Source organism: Dermacentor albipictus, chromosome 3, assembly GCF_038994185.2.
Source record: "Dermacentor albipictus isolate Rhodes 1998 colony chromosome 3, USDA_Dalb.pri_finalv2, whole genome shotgun sequence".
In the NCBI taxonomy this organism is placed as follows: Eukaryota; Metazoa; Arthropoda; class Arachnida; order Ixodida; family Ixodidae; genus Dermacentor; species Dermacentor albipictus.
The window spans coordinates 49,689,992-49,706,626 of NC_091823.1; the positions used below are offsets into that span (position 1 = coordinate 49,689,992).

The window sequence follows — 16,635 nt, forward strand, 5'->3', positions numbered from 1 at the left end:
TAGGCTAAATCGCCAATAGCAAAGCCACTGAAAAAATTACTGATATAAAAACTATTTGCTGCTACTTGAAGTTTGCTGTTGCTTGCATGTTGCGTCTAGAAGTAAATCATCATTATTGAAATGTGTGTATTTCCCACAAAAGGTGTGTGCTTAGAGAAACATTTGAGGAAACCCCCACCCACCCACCTTTCAATCATGTCTGGTTCGAAATTTACGCATTTTGAGGTTTGCAGATTGGCCATTATGCAGGAAGATGAAAACTTGAAGTGATCAGCAGTGGTCAAACAAGGGATGTCTTTGGAGCTAATGTTTTGACAAGGGAACTTCACAGTATCAGAGCAGGTTGAAACATGTCTTGTTTGACCACTTTTGATCACCTCGGTGTATTCTGTCGCTTAACCAATTCATGAATGAAATAAGGTTTTGTTTGCGCTTGCAGTGTCAAGGCTGTGTGTGGGCACTGGTGTATGTTCATGTGAATGTTGTTACATATGCCCCATCCCATATTTCTGCGTTCGACAGCTGCACTGTATACTTCAGAAAGAATGTTACTCTTTGCCCTCACACTCTCCTCCTGCTTTCAAATCTGCATGCTTCAGTAAAGCATGTATGTGAAAGGACAATGCGAGCAGCCTCGATTCTGTCCATGTATGCTCTGCCTCGCTTGTGAGCAGAATGTGCATATTTTCGCTAGCTACACTTCTCCCTGCGAGAGTGCCATGGACTTTGTTGCCATGGGATCACTCTTCAGTTTCAAGCGGTTAAAGCACTTGTGATTGCTCCTCGTAGCTTTCACTGTCATCCAGAATAACGTGAAGTATGCTTACATTGTTCCCTCATGCCATGATGTATTGTTGTGTGCATACAATTGACACTGTTGTCATACATGAAAGGCTCTCCCCGTTGGACTACTTTCTTATCCAATGCATTTGCCACTGCTAACGTAAGTTTGCTTTGGCCTGATCACTATTTTTGGTACGAGCCCGTCCTGTGTTTGTCAGCAGCTCATTTGAATAAATGGGTCAGACTGAGGCTTCTTCCTGGTCTGTTTACTGCTATTGCGTAGTTGCGACACTTCAGATCAATGAAGATGCACTTAAAAGGGTACCGACAGAGCGCGACACCTTGTCTTCTGTTTGAGATAGGGCAAAAACTTCGCACTAATGCACACAGCATTCAGAGTTTACCTTACACATTTATGATGCGTTACTGATGTGTGCCATGGTGTAGTGAAATACTTGGCAATCCTCACATGATTCTAGTATGTTGGCAAATGCTGCATGTGTAATACCAATGATGTAGGTACAGCTACCACCTGCAGCAAGTTTTTCATTTCAGTTTCATTTCTCTTTCCCATATTATTTCCACATTTCAATTAAAAAGAAAGCTTAACTTTCCTTATGCTTTCCCTAGCTTCATTGCCTTCATGTTACTAACAAAAAAAAATTATCCAGATCCAATGCACATTTTGAAAGAAGTGGTTAATGAAATGCCATAAAGTTATCCATTTCATTCCTGCATCATTAGCATATGGAAACTGGCATTTGCAGATGTGCTCTCGCCAATCTGTGCTACGCAAAGTGACAACTCTTATGTGGGCTTTTACTTTATCTCTTTTTATCCCTTAATTTAAATTTACTGCCCTCTTCTTCGCCAATCTCCTGTTGTATGTGCCATAGTATGTAAATCGTCATTAACATGTGGCGATCATCTCAAAAATCTTGTTGGCATTTTCACGATAGAACAATACGTGCGATTGTGGCCTAATGATTAAAGATATGGACTGCTTTGCTGAAAAGCCGACGTTTGATAGCAGCATTGGGTACATAATTAAACATTTTTTTAAAGTCTGAGCTATTCAGCAAGACAGCAGCAGCAGCCACAGTCAGAAATATCCGGAAGGGTTTGCAAAGAAAGCTTCGCTTTAAAAAAAAATCTAGCCCCTTGGTTCGAGTTATTTTCCTTGCTCATAGCACAGCAGTTGTCATGTAAGGTGATGCAAACTGACAACTACATAGTTACCTTAATGCATGTTTCTTGGAACATTGATGATGTTACAGTAAGGAAGTTTATACAAATACAGTTCCTAGCTTTCTTGCTTTGTAGCACTAGTAAAGGGAACAGTACTAGAAGCACTCAAAGTATTTGAAAAAGTTTTTACCATTTGTTACACAGTGGATCATGCATTCAGCAGCTTGAGAGGGAAAAATTGTCATGTACCCGACAGTAGCCAAAGCTACCAGGGGAAACCCATGTGGGTTTCTCAGAAAATAAAGTTTTGCAGTTGAAAAATTTGTCCTGTTCTGGGGTTCAAACCTGGGACCAATGCCTTGCGGCTTGTGCAACCAGCAGGCTAGCAGATTGCAGAGCAAGGGTGAATTAATTGGCAACTCAAAGCCCGGGGGCACAAAATATGGCAAATCAGTTCTGTGGAAACCTGCAAGGTTTCTGTGAAACAGATTTGCAGCAAAAACCTGCAGAAAGAAAATACAGTGTAGTAGCGCAGCAAGTTGCGCTAGTTAGTGGCAGTTCATCTTGTAATAAGGGGGTTACTGCACTATAAAGCACAGTGATATATAGCGCAGTAGCTCCCTTATTTCAAGATGAAAATACAGTGTTCTGTGCACCACTGTTCTGCACAATTTACACTACATGTGGCGTATAAACAAACTGTAGGATGAATACATGTGTGCCACTAAGCAAACCAAGGAACTGTGTCTGCTGAGAAAGAGATCAGCGTTGAAGAGGAGGGAGAATTTTAGTAGTGTATATTATATTGGGTTGGGGAGGGTGAGGTGCGAGAATACTTGATTCTTCAGAGGAAGGTATCGGAATAGTCATTTGCACCCTGCTTGCTTGCCTTCTGTTTCTTTGAAAAAGCCTGTCCCTTGAATGTGACCATTCATTTCATTTATAATGCCATTTTGTAGCGACGCCAAAGTACCAGACAGTGCCAAAACTGAGAGTCGTGAAACTGGCTAGTTTATTTCTTTATTGGGCGAACTTGTGCCCAGAAAGAAAAGTAACACTCTAAGCACAACGATAGCAACTAGCACAACAGCCGGTTGTCTAAATCTCATCTGACGGGTCAAGTGCACCACATATTTTTGCATGACTCATGTTCAACATTCTGGAACAGTAACAACATTTTGAAAGTTTCGGGTACATGTAGGCATTTTTTGTAACTGGTTTGGCGGTGAGGTGTCCATGGGTTGGTGCTCGAGTAATTGTAGGAGTTCTCAGCTTGAAAGCTTGGAAAGGGGTGTGTGTCTCCAGTCCGACCTAATAAGTGCTGTGGGATGCCACATGAGAAATTGCTGCCATGGGAGCAGCCCGGATGGTAACAGTGGTTAGATGGCGAAAAACAGTAGCCAAGAAAGACAAACAATGTACATGTGTCAATAGCGTGTGCTGTTTTTCTGTGCGTAGAGTATGGTGAGCAACGGCTACAGCGGCCCCAGCAGCGGCGGGGGCGGGGCATTTGACAAGCTGGAGGACGCTATGTCAACCCTGAACAGCCTGTTCTCCTTCACGAGCCCCGCCGTGAAGAAGCTGCTAGGCTGGAAGCAGGGTGACGAGGAGGAAAAGTGGGCGGAGAAGGCAGTCGACTCACTTGTCAAGAAATTGAAGAAGCGAAAAGGGGCTATCGAGGACCTCGAGAAGGCCCTGTCTTGTCCAGGCCAGCCATCAAAGTGTGTCACTATTCCGCGGTCCCTGGATGGAAGGTTGCAGGTATGCTACATGCTTTTTGTACCGACATTTCACATGGCTGTGTCACTTGCATCAACGTTACTGTGTTCGGTGACAACCCATGAATGTGATCGCAAGTACACCATGGTCCAACTCTAAGAGAACTTGTGTAGAGACCCCAACCGAATAAGTTTGTTCATGCCATCATGTAACAATGGAAGTGAGTTTCAATATTGGCATCTCGGGAGTAGCCTTTCTGGTGCGCAGAAATTTGGCGTATTTGGGCATATCATGAGATTTTGCTGGTAATGAAAAGATAAGAAAATATTGCAATTTATATTGATACTATGGAACGTGCTGTCTGTTTAATTGGGAATTTTAATTTTTTAAAATATCGCATTCTTTATATTTTAGAAGTGTTTGTGCTTTATTCTGCGCATGTTATGATCTAAGGAAAGTTTGCACTTATAAGCGGTGTTGTCTATGTGGCAATGAGTGGAAGGGCAGAACTGTGGCATCCCTTGTTGCATGGAAGTGCACGTTATGCTGTTTTGCATGCTAGTTCGTGTGAATGAAATTCTGATCGTGAATTCGAGCTAAGATTCTTCACTTCAGCTCACTTAGGTTTTCAAGAGATGACATGCTTCTGAATGGCAACATGTTGAACTGTGCACCATGTGTGAAAGTACACTTTATTGTAATAAAAGTGTCATTGCACATTCGAAAACTTTGCTTGGCTTGGCTAGAAAAATTTTGGTTTGATTTGTGTATGACCAAAGCAGTTTGACAGGAAACCATGAAAGCATTTAGCTGTAATAGAATTAATTCAACAGTTCAGGGAGCACAAACTGTATGAACATCAGCTTAGTAAACAAAAGATTAATTTCTCATGGCTAGGGCTGCACTTGTCTGCTTCCCACCAAAGCTGGCGTACAATTGCTATCACACTCACCTCTCAGTGTTTCCTGCGTAGGAATGTATAAAGATGATCACTACTTCATATGGAAAATTCTGATAAAAATGTTCCACAACATTCTCCACGTTACCGCTGCAGTATTGGACACTCTGACCGGCAAACATTCTGTTACGTTAAAAAAATAAGAAATAAAAAAGAGCGTACCATAAATATTGTTTGTTGATCCCCTTAACAATACACCGTGCATTTATACATGTCCTGTCAGCATCGTAATGCATGCATGCCAGCTAACTGTTGTGGGATGCTCAAGGTAGCTGTAGTGCTTTGTTGTACCCTCTGTTTATGGAATGCATTTGTTGTTGGTTTTTTGCTAGATGAAAATGTCACTTCATGTTCCATGTTCTGTTTCCATCAGGTTTCACACCGAAAAGGCCTGCCTCATGTGATCTACTGTCGGGTCTGGAGATGGCCAGACCTACAGAGCCACCATGAACTCAAGCCCCTCGAATGCTGTGAATACCCCTTCTCAGCGAAACAGAAGGAAGTGTGCATCAACCCTTACCACTACAAGAGAGTTGAAAGCCCAGGTGAGTGTCTGCATCCATTGTTCACTGCATGATGTGGATATATGTAATTTAAAAGTGCAATCATGTTATGTACTGCTCTTCACATACCTGTACTACATGCTGTGCGACCTGCCCAAGTCCGCTTGTTCCTCTTAAATCTTTACTTGAGTATAATCTGTAATCAAAGAACGGAAAACACAGTAGGAGGGGGTATTATATGGAATGATGTGATTGGAGTATTTGCAGGTGTGGGGCTAACTTCACTGATCAAGGACACAAATTTCAGCTCCTTGTAGCCAGGGAACTGTAGCAACTTTATCACAGGGGTGATGATTGTAATGACAGGCCTTTGTAGTCCATTATATCCCATTTATAAAGAAGTATGAATATTTTACTGGCATGCTTAAAGTGGAGCTGAGCTTCATTTAGTTTTTAACAAAGACACTCCGACACATTTGGCATCCTAAGTCATTTTGCTGCACAAACTATTTAACAGCATGACAATGACAATGCATTGACAATGACTGCAGTATGATGGTGGTAGGTTGACAAAGATGGCAGCATGGCGATGACCACAGCAATGTGGCAATGACAAAGTAGTAGGACAGTAGTGGCATGGTAATGATATCACAAAAACGTCGATGACAGCATGACAGTGAAACTGCATTAACTGACATATAAGGCTGCAAAGACGCTTCTTTGCAAGAGGAATGCTGAGAATGACTGTAGAACTGAAATCTGTGTTGTGAATGACAGTGATGCAATGATGATTACACTTCGGTGGTTGAGGATGGTGAATGACAGCTACAATAAAAATGGCACTGAAAGTGGCACTGCGAGTGACTGCGTCTCCCTTGACCAAAGGTGTCTGAATCTTGTTTCTTTTTTTTTTCTTTCTTTATTATAGATTTGACAAAGCTAATTACTCCATCACCTTGAAGCTCTGCATATTTCATCTGCACTTCATCTACTCTATATTTGTCAAATATATCTTTATCTCTATTAGCTCGCCCATAAGTATGAGAGTGTACACAGTGAATGTTATACTACAGCATTACACACACACACACATCTTTACATAAATAGCTATGACTGTACAATTTTCCCGTGATTTTGAAATTTTCCAAATACAGTCGCCGACCGTTTATTCGGACCTCACGGGGACTGCGGAAATGTCCGAATAAACAGGTGTCCGAAAAAGCAGATTATGAAAAAAAAAATGAAATCCTTTATTTCCACGCACTTATTCGGGCTCGGCAGTAGGCTTGAAGAAATCGCGAATGCGCCGTTGCACGCTGTTCCGTTTACGCGCAATCAGATAAGCCTGAATCTCGGAGAGGGTCGTACGGTCACTATAGGCAACTGAAAGCACAGTCACTGCTTGTACACGCTCCGCATGCGACGGCAGCGTAGCACATGGTGCGTCAACTTCCTACTCGGTCATTGTCCGGCGGTGCAGCAGGAACCTGACGAATGATCTCGCCGTCGTCGAGTTCTGCGCATGCCAGTACAGCAGTGTCAGCACCTGTGAAACTGTCAATGAGACGGTGTCCGGAATCGCAATGCAACCACTGCGCAAGTCTCGGCAGAACATTTTCCGCGTCGGTAGGGAGCACATCGGAAGGCGACAAATGTTAGGCCTCCCGGCACCCGCTTGCCGGCATTCCGCAGCGCAGTTTGCGCGGGCACTGTCGGCGCCATCAGACACTTGACGAGATGTTTCCGTACACCGCGTTGGATCACGGAAACCTCGACACAGCACACAAACACCACCGTGCCGACACCAGTCGCGCAAACGAAAAACGTGGCCTGCTCGCAGCGTCGTGTGCGAAACAAATCAGCTGCTGGATTGTCTTGACATGGCTTACTAAGCTGAAACCGGAACTGCTGTACGGCCACTCCATCGAACCAGGAGAAACAATGATGATGAGCGGGGATTTCCAGTAGCGCCACTTCGTGGGGCAGCAAGGAAGCTCCGTTCAAAACAAACATGGCGTTCAGCAAGTCGAACGATGTATGGAACCATGCACCGGTCAGAGTCGGTGCATGGTGCTCTCGACCGAGTTGGCTCAAGGAGTGTCCGAAAAATCAGACGAGAGGTTGCAAGGTGTCCGAACTTTCGGCAGTTGTTATACATTATGGTCTATGGGGAGAACGGCGGTGCCGCGAGGCTGACCGAATAATCGGGCATGTCCGAATTTTCGGAGTCCGGAAAATCGGTCGGCGACTGTATTACTTGCGGTCCAACTGTCTCTGTGCCAAATCTGTCTCTGTATTTCTCTTAGTTTGCACACGGGAGTGATTTGAAATGCATGCTGAGCGTGATGCTCTTCTGGATTGAGCATTGCAAGCTTTGCGTAGCTAGCATGACATGTTGGTGCTAAGTACAGCTGATTCAATCTGGATTTGCCCTTCGGTGAGTATTCGTCATTGTGCTTGAAAAAACTGAATGATAAAGTTGGTTTCTGCTTAGTATCATCTTGCTTTAAGGACTCGTGGCGTACTCACGGCGGTTTGCCACATTTTTAATTTAGTATGGGCACCGTTAGGCATTATGCCACTATTACTGTTCGAGAGCTGTGCTTTCTGTCTACCACATGGTGGCACAATACTCAGCATTGGTGATGGGAAGAGTCCAGTAAAGCCTCTTGATGGACACGTGGGTAGCAGGCTGTAGCTGTATTAGGTGCAAGATAGCGCTAATTTGGGCTGGTTGGTACATGTTATAACAGAATAGAGTAATAGTGCATGGAACAGAACAGAAGGAATGGAGAAGGTGCTGATTGTCAGCTAAATTTTATCCCACACATGGCAATATATGGAAGGGCCAGAGGGAGAGAGTAGACGAGCATGTAAAATGCAAAGCAAAGGAACACACAGAAAAGCAAAAAAGGAAGGAGGGGTGGGGCATCAATCGTACACATGTAAAAAAGCGAGTTTTTTTTTTTTTTTAAGTTGTGACACTGACGGCACACTTGAGCATGCATCACCTTTCAGCACTTTGTCTGTTCCTTCTGTCTATTCCATACACTGTTACTCTAGTTAGCCATGTTTAACGGGAATCCATGTTAACGGCTTAACTGAACCAAAATTTCTGTGGTCTGCCCAGAAATGTGCCACACAATGGCTGTCTAAACATGTTGCGCAGTCCTGCCTCCCGTGCTGGTTCCCCGGCACAGCGAGTACCCTCCAGGGGGCCACACGATGATTCCTCCGGTTTTCCAACAAGTGGCCGAGTCTGCAATGCCGCACAATGTCAGCTTCTCGGCGCAAGGCTTCAGTGCCACCACTTCGGGGTCAGGGGTCACGGCGGGCACATCCCCTGCAGCGGGAACCACGGCAGCCGCGGGCGTTCCCTCACCGGGCCCCAGCCTTGGCAGCTCCGCACCTAACAGCCCCTTTGGATTGCCTGGTAAGTGGGACTTTAGCGCAGCTTCACTCTAGCTAGTTGGGCAAATCAGTACGATTGCATCTTTACCTACAGTGTGAACAAAGTACACTGGGCACTAAGGAAGAATGACACAGCATGAATGCTGTTCGGCAAAATTTAAAGTGCTAACGCAAGAAAACTGCAAAACATGGTACGGTCCCACTCGCCACAGTATATCAGTGGGTATGGCATTGCCAGTGTGCTATTAAGCTTGCAACCAACTTTATTTGACAAGAACAGGAAATCTGGATGGGGAACGAAGTGCAGCACATTATGGTGGTGAAGAGACAAACCATTGATAACACCCTGAAGTGCTGCTACATTTAAAGGTGTTTAAACAAAGTTGGTCAACATAGAAGAGCTCAAAGGAATGTCTTCTCTACCTTTCTGTCGGTACTGGAAGTCCATGAGTGCGAACATGCGAGTTCCCCTCCCTGTCCAGAAGGGGCTAGCGCGACTAGAAATCACTGGGTGTCCCATAGTCATAGGCAGTTATGCTTGCTGGGGCATTTGTAAATGCAGTCTGTACTTGCCAGTGTTGCCAACCTTGACCTTCACAGTTCCTTTCAACAGTGCATTTGTGGGCAGTTCCATTTTTTGAAGAATAATGCTGTAGATTTTGTAAACAAATCCATGGCTAAGGAGAAACCTCATCGTTGTTCACATAATAATGATTTCCTGTGCGAGTTGGATTAATATAAAAACGTTAGAAACGGTGCAATTGGTTAAGGCTTGCCATTGGGCATGCCCTGCCACTAATTATCAAAATGCACTTTAGTGATTTCCATTGTGTGGAAGCAGGGCCAGCACATTGTGCCTCTGGTTTTAAACAAAAGATACCACAATTTAGGTATTATGCTATATGACAAGGGAAGGACACACTATGCTTACTGTGTGTGTGTGCGTATATGTGTGTTTCTTTTTTTGAGCACATGGTTTACAAGTGCATTCTGTCCTTTTCCTGTGCAGCAGACACTCCTCCACCTGCTTACTCAGCTCAGGACGACAGTCAATCTGCCACTGATGACCAGCCCCAATCAATGGACACATCGACTGTTCCTCCTGGTAAGTGTTTGCTACTGGTATTCACTCAGTGGGCCCTGCTTATAACTGATACTGTAAACTATTATAAAGCCAAGCTTTTGTTACCTAGCTCCTAAGGATGTGGCATGTCACTGTTTGTGTGTTTTGCTTGATAGTCTTAGCAGCAAGAGATCATTTTGCTGCTAGCCAGCTAGTTACCACTCATTTAGCTGACAATCAAAGTGTAAATTTTATACCTTAGAAAGAAGGCCATGCAGAATCATAATTCGTTCGCGGCCGTGCTTGTTGAACCACACTCATAAAATCTGTTGGTTGTAGTTGGGAGGTCATGTTTAGTGAAGCTTTCTTTGCGGCATCCAAAGGTGTTTAGATGCTGTGGTCAGTTGTTACTGTGTTGCGCTTCTCCACTAGTGTCTGGAAGTACTGCTACTATGACTGAGAATGGTTGTGGGATGTGTTTGGGGCTGAAATCCCACTGCACAAGGTGCGAAAAATAACACTTTGTGTCTGTTAATGTGTTGCACCATTTCCTCTTGCTGGCTTACCAAAGCCTTGATTACGCAGATTCCCACAGTGCGTATGATCTGCATTAATCTTTTTTTTTAGTCAAAACATGAAAAACACCTTGAGGATACTGGAGCTGAATCTATAGGAATGCAATAAATGTGTCAAACTGCTCAGCTTATCGGAGAATTCAGCATGACAGAGCTTGCCTTGAAGGGAGCTTACTGTGCGCAGGTTTTATTGGGGCAAACGCATCACTGTTGCAGGAATACAGACACGACACTTTCGACATTTAATTTTTTGTTTTGAGTAAAGGTCCTGGAGTTTGAAACTCTAGACAAAATGCTGGCAAGCCTCTTGTCACCCTAGATAATTCACTATAAACGCTTTTCTAGGACCAGATCAGTATCGTTTCTCATGAGTTCTGTGTAATGTCGCCATGACACAGAAGGTGTTCACATGGGAGCAGAGCATGGTGACATTTTTGCACTCGCTCCAGCTTGCTCGACCTTCAGCTATTCTGGTACCTGGGGTAGCGCAATGAGTAGTAGCATAGCAAATGATTGAGTGAGTCAGAGCAATTGCCAAAATGTCAACATGTTCTGCTCCCATGTGACCCCTTTCTGTGTCATGACTTCACGACACAAAACTCATGAGAAACGATATCGAAGCTGGTGCTAAAAATTTTTATACTAAATACTTTAGAGTGCTCAGGTGCTTGCCAGCTTCTGTTCAAAAGTTTTGAACTTCAGGACGTTCACCCCGTTGGCTACCAAATACCGTATTTACTCGCATAATGATCGCACTTTTTTGTCAGAAAAATTGATGCAAATTCAGGGGTGCGATCACTACGCAGGTTAAATTTCCCACGAAAAAACAAAATTTTTTTTTTTTCGTCCCGCGTTTGCTGCGGGATGCAGGTGCGGGATACCAAAACAAAGATGGCTGCCAGCGGAGCAAGCCGAACATGTTTTTTTTTTTTCTTGTTGTGAGTACATTACATGCATTGAAACAGTTTCTTCCGTATCAGTGATGAATAATATAGTTAATATCGGCAAGTTTGCGGCATTGACGTAGCCATATCCACTTTGAGGGGACAGAAACAGATGGGCGCGCTTAGCTGCCAGTGACAGAAACACATGGCCGGCGTGCTGCTGAAAATGCGGCATCTGTCTTCACTATCATCCTAATACGGCACATTTCCGCTAAGGGTGGGCGAATATCTTAGCTGTGTTACAAGCGTCGGCGTATGAATAGGGTACACTTTCAACGTATCAGTGTAAACGTGGCTACTGTCATTGCTGCGCATGATTTGTTGTGTGCCCACAAGTGCAGATGAAAAGAATCTAAAGGCGCCTTTTATGTTTTTGTTGATTACAACCATTATAAAGCCTACCCACAATAAAGGTAAGTTTGGTTGTACCTCTTTTTGTCATGGAAGTGCGGAAAGTGATGAAAGTAATGAAATGAGGCATCTACTTAGAATGTTTCGTGCGTGCAGATCGCTTGGCTTGTCTAAAAGAGTCGTTCGCATAGCATTCGACAGATGGTAACCGTGATCAGTATTAGCTAGACTTGGCACACAACATATCGCTGCGGCAAGTTCGGGGTGCGATCATTACACGGGAAATTTAAAAAATCGAATTTTGACGACAAAACTCAGGGGTGCGATCATTACGCGAGTGCGATCATTATGCAAGTAAATACGGTATTAAAGGGGCCCAAACCACCCCTTGGGCTTGGTGAAATAACATCGTCCCGGGGGTATAATACGCTGCTGTGAACATCGCGGCCAAGCTTTGTTTTCGTACGCGGTGCGTGAAGCTTGCGAGCGGATCGCGAAGTCGCCTTTCTCTCAAGCGCTCCCTTAGACGGCTGCTATTTGCCGATAGCTGATATCAAACTGCGGCCAGCTACATGGCCTAGGTACCGCGGCCGCCGTGGAGTTCTACCACCACAGAGTTTCCTGCAGCATACTAGAGGGAACTCTGGTGCTGCAGTCGTTGTCCTACCATGGGAAGGATGGGAAGTACATGGATTTGTCTGATCTTCGTGCTTGTGGATTCAGTCATTTTTGTGGCTTTGTATATTACGCTATATAAATCTTATTGTCATAAATTTCAGAGCAATCTATACTCTTCGAAGTGCAAAAGACGTCGCGAACATGCACAATCGATACTAATTGCAACGATTGAGCTTGTCGAGGTGGCCAAATCGAAATGCACCAAGCATCTCAAGGCGCCTCATGCCCGTGATAAATTCATAAGGGCGTTTCACATCACTTGTCGATACGTGCGTCTGTGGCTTAATGGTTTCAATATCCGGTTTCAGTGCTATAGTTCTTGTGTTCAAATCCTGCCATCAAACAATTTTTATAATGTTCATCTGATTACTTATTACGTAGTACATTGTTGAAAATGACAAGTTTATGAAGTCACAAAGCCGTTTGAAGCCAGAATAACGAAATTTAGGCAGATCCATGTACTTCTTATAATTCCCATGCTGGTACAACCGCTCCTCCCATGCAGCTCCCATAGACACTAGCGCCAAAGTTCCCTCTAGTAATTATTTTATGACACTCTATGGCCGCCACAAGTCCACTGGCTACATGCACTGCAGCTCGCCGAGGACAACTGCGTTTGGCTTATGTTTAGCCCATCGTAGGCACCAAAGGCAGAAGTCATGGTGTCTTCATTAACGTCCAAAATGAAACTTGAACTGCGAACCACAGTGATATTTATAAGGCGGGGCGCTGTGGGCACGCTCCACTGGGCCGTAGCCTTCGCTGTGCATGGCACTGAAGAGGAACAGAAGCACAGCAGAGGCTGAGTTTGATCGCCAGTGACTCCGCTTCTGCTGAAAGCATTGAAGTACATTTTGTGGCAAAGCGTTTGTGAAATAGCCTATTTTCGCTTCATATGCTTTTCTCCACTTCGATAAAAAGTGGTTCAGGGCCCCTTCAAGTGCACCACAAGGCCTTCCGCACCGATTATTTTTGCTGCATACAGGCGCTACAGAATTTTTCACTAAATACTAAAAATAAATACAGTCTAACCTACGCTGGTAGGGGACAAGTATAGCGTATATTGCCGGTTGCAGCCAGCTTTGAACAGCCTTTTAAACCTTCCATAGCTCCCACCTGTGAATAGCCGACTTTGGCTATATGGCCCCTTGGCAATATGGCCCCTGCTATTGAACCCAGCAATTTGTCGGCTTTGGTAGCAAATGGGATCATGCAAAAAATTAAACGTCGGAAATGTCATGTCCCAACATCTGAGCTAAAGGAATAAGTTATGTCTGCTGATTCAACTCCATCAAAATGCAGCCTCAGTGGTCAGAAAAAAGATGTGCAACCTGGTGCTCAGAGGTAGAAGGGCATAGCAACTGAGCAGCTGCACCAGGTCTCAAATCTGTGTTATACGCATCTTTTTCAGTATATGTGTTCAGAGCCAAAGGAATAGCTGGTCTACTGTCTTTTCTTCTTTTGTTGCATGTGGCCGTAGAAGCCCTGATGTTTTGGTAGTGATGCGCAGTGCCGCACAACTTTGATAATTGCAACAGTAAAATTAATTTTATGCACTCTTGTGTTGCATAAGGCTATACCTAAGCACAGCCATGCGGTTAACAGTCACATGCCAGTGGTAACGTCCGTGTGTGTCTGATGCCTTGTTTTTTCCCGTGTTTGGCAGACGTGTCCCCGGTCACCTACCAAGAACCACAGTATTGGTGCACCATCGCTTATTATGAGCTGAACTCAAGGGTGGGCGAAATCTTCCACGCACAGAGCCACAGCATCGTCATCGATGGCTTCACCGACCCATCAAACAACAGCAACCGCTTCTGCCTTGGCCTCCTGTCAAATGTCAACCGCAACTCAACAATTGAGAACACAAGGCGGCACATTGGAAAAGGTGAGACATTTAAGTTGACTAAATAGGAAAGAATATTTAGTTTGGACAAAGCTGTGCCTTCATGCTAACTTATAGACAGGCTTCATCATGGTGGTCAGTTCTGTGATCTTTTACATGTGCTCTGTCTGTATAAATATCTGAAAGCTGACGTATGAAATGTCAGCTCAGTAGTTGCACACTGCCTTCTTGCTAAGGTTCTATGCCATAGACTAAAACGCCTGTCATGCATTTTATGGTGTTGGTGACTTATAATGGTAAGCTTTTTACCTTTCAGGCGTTCATCTGTACTACGTTGGAGGCGAAGTTTATGCCGAATGCCTCAGCGACAGTGCCATCTTTGTACAGAGTAGGAACTGCAACCACTCGCACCAGTTTCATCCAACCACTGTTTGCAAGATTCCGTCGGGCTGCAGCCTGAAGATCTTCAACAACCGAGTAAGTTCGCTTGAGCATGTCTTCTCCTGCTGTGAAAGTTGAGCCTCAATTTAGTGAAGTTGTTATTGCTTCTAAACAATTTGTTACCTTGCCATGTTGCTTCTGTGCAGAATTTCTATCATTGCACAGTAAATTCTTGGTTGTTATATCAGCACTTATGGTGTATATCTTTAAGTTTGTGTGTTCCTGTACATCTTGCATTGCAGCTGAAAAGAGTGCTCAACGAATTAGCCGACCGGATTGTGTTAGGCAGCATTACTTTCCTAAATTATAGAAATGCCTTTTCCTCTGAAGCAGCATTCTAGGGGGCCCACTTTTTCCACATTTGTTGATTTTGGCATGTGTGTGCTGGTTTTCAGTCATATCAAGGAAAAAGGTTGATTATTGTGGGAAAAAAGGTAAAGGCCAGATTCCTTTTTCTTTTTTTGACATTAATGTGCTGTCATAGATTTCATGCTATTTTATATTAGTATTTGGGCCGTTTCAGCACTGTAAAATTCGCAAGATTTGGTAGGTCAAGTATGTCTTTAGTGTAACATACCGTAGTTGTTTTTTACAGATTAACATTAACTAGACTCATGTAGACACTGTAAGAGTTGGCTACACCAAGGCCATTTGGTGCAAAAGCTTCAGGGAAACGTTGCCACTCATGTTTTATTTTCTGCATCGTTTATGACTTACCAAGCTCCCTCTTGTGGTAAGAATGGTTGTTTAGTTACTGCAGAAGTGTAATCTACGATATGCTGCTGAGCTTAATACTGCATTTACTCGTTTAGGGTTTGCACTTTATTTTTTAGGATTTATTTATAGGGGTGCAGGCCTTACATGTGGCAGGCTTATGGCTACGCCCTGAAAGCTCAGAACTGCACTTGGACTGTTATGCAGAGCATTGCAAGCACAATCCACCGGCTATGATTGCTTCTATTTATTCGTGCTTGTTGCTTCCACTGCCCTCGTCGTTTGACGAGTTTGTTTCATCGGCGCTCTCCCAACACAGTTTGAGCTCTATGCTGTCCTGTTTGCAATACGGTCACTTTGAGTCTCTTTAGACTGCCTTAAACATGCGGGCCACACATTCGAAATTCATGCGCACACTTCGTGCAGCTATGCGCCTGAAAGCGCTGTGCCGTTAAACCTGCTAAACAATGTGCCCCAGCATTGCCAATACTGTTAAAGCATGCTGGATCTATGTGGTGATGATCTGTGCCACATGATTCTGATTGCGATCCAGAGAGAGAATGCGATGACAATGATGCCATCATTGGCAGGACAGTCACTAGTGCCGGCTTAAACGACGCACGGGTGTGGCCTCCAAGATAGCAGCAGTGCCGTTGTTAACTCGGAGGCCACACATGCAAGTATGTGCATGATGCTAAGTGAAAGCTTTTTTCCCCCCCAAATTTTCGCATTTTAAAATGAGATGCAAACCTTACTTGAGGGTTGGCCTTTACAAGCAAATGCGATATTCCTTATGCAAAAAAAGAGGTGAGGCGTGCAAACAAGACACATGAGTAGAGAAGTGGACAAGTACCGTACCTCTTTTTTGCATGATGAATCCTTACCAACTAGCTCAGCTTTCTGTCGTTCTAAGTGATATTCCTCTTTAGTGTGCTTTTAAAACCGCAATGACATGATATTTTTGACTCTTTATTTTTTAGTTTAATGAAGATCCTAGATCTCTAAACCCTGGGAAAAAATATACTCGCAAGCCTCATATCCCCCTAAAGAATTTAAAGATAGCCTTTCTGCAACGAGTTTAAGTTTTGGTTATACTATGTCTTGACGTCGTGACACGGAAGGTGGTCATATAGGAGCAGGACATTGGGGCGTTTTCACAATTGCTCTGGCTCACTCGTTTGTCTGCTATGCTGCTGCATCGGCCCTTGCAGCGAGTAGCAGCATAGTACATGACTGAGCGAGTGTCAGAACGGCATAAAATTGTATAACCACGTGTCCACCCTCTGCATCATGATGTCATGACATGGTATCATCATCATCATCATCATCATCATCATCATCCTGGTTACTCCCACTGCAGGGCAAAGGCCTCTCCCATACTTCTCCAACAACCCCGGTCATGTACTAATTGTGGCCATGTTGTCCCTGCAAACTTCTTAATCTCATCCGCCCACCTAACTT

General features: G+C 44.1%; 1 protein-coding gene across 6 annotated transcripts in view; it reads left to right on the top strand.

Moving 5' to 3' along the window:
• Mad (Mothers against dpp) overlaps nt 1–16,635 on the top strand; it is a 32,951-nt gene that overhangs the window by 9,523 nt on the left and 6,793 nt on the right. For 5 of the 6 annotated variants that reach the window (XM_065426882.2, XM_065426885.1, XM_065426884.2 and 2 more), the window contains exons 2-7: nt 3,430–3,732; nt 5,022–5,193; nt 8,321–8,584; nt 9,572–9,667; nt 13,840–14,061; nt 14,336–14,496. In XM_065426882.2, coding sequence (XP_065282954.1) covers nt 3,430–3,732; nt 5,022–5,193; nt 8,321–8,584; nt 9,572–9,667; nt 13,840–14,061; nt 14,336–14,496 — 1,218 coding nt within the window. The remainder of the gene's footprint in view (nt 1–3,429; nt 3,733–5,021; nt 5,194–8,320; nt 8,585–9,571; nt 9,668–13,839; nt 14,062–14,335; nt 14,497–16,635) is intronic. The other variant, XM_065426881.1, reaches the window with a different exon arrangement.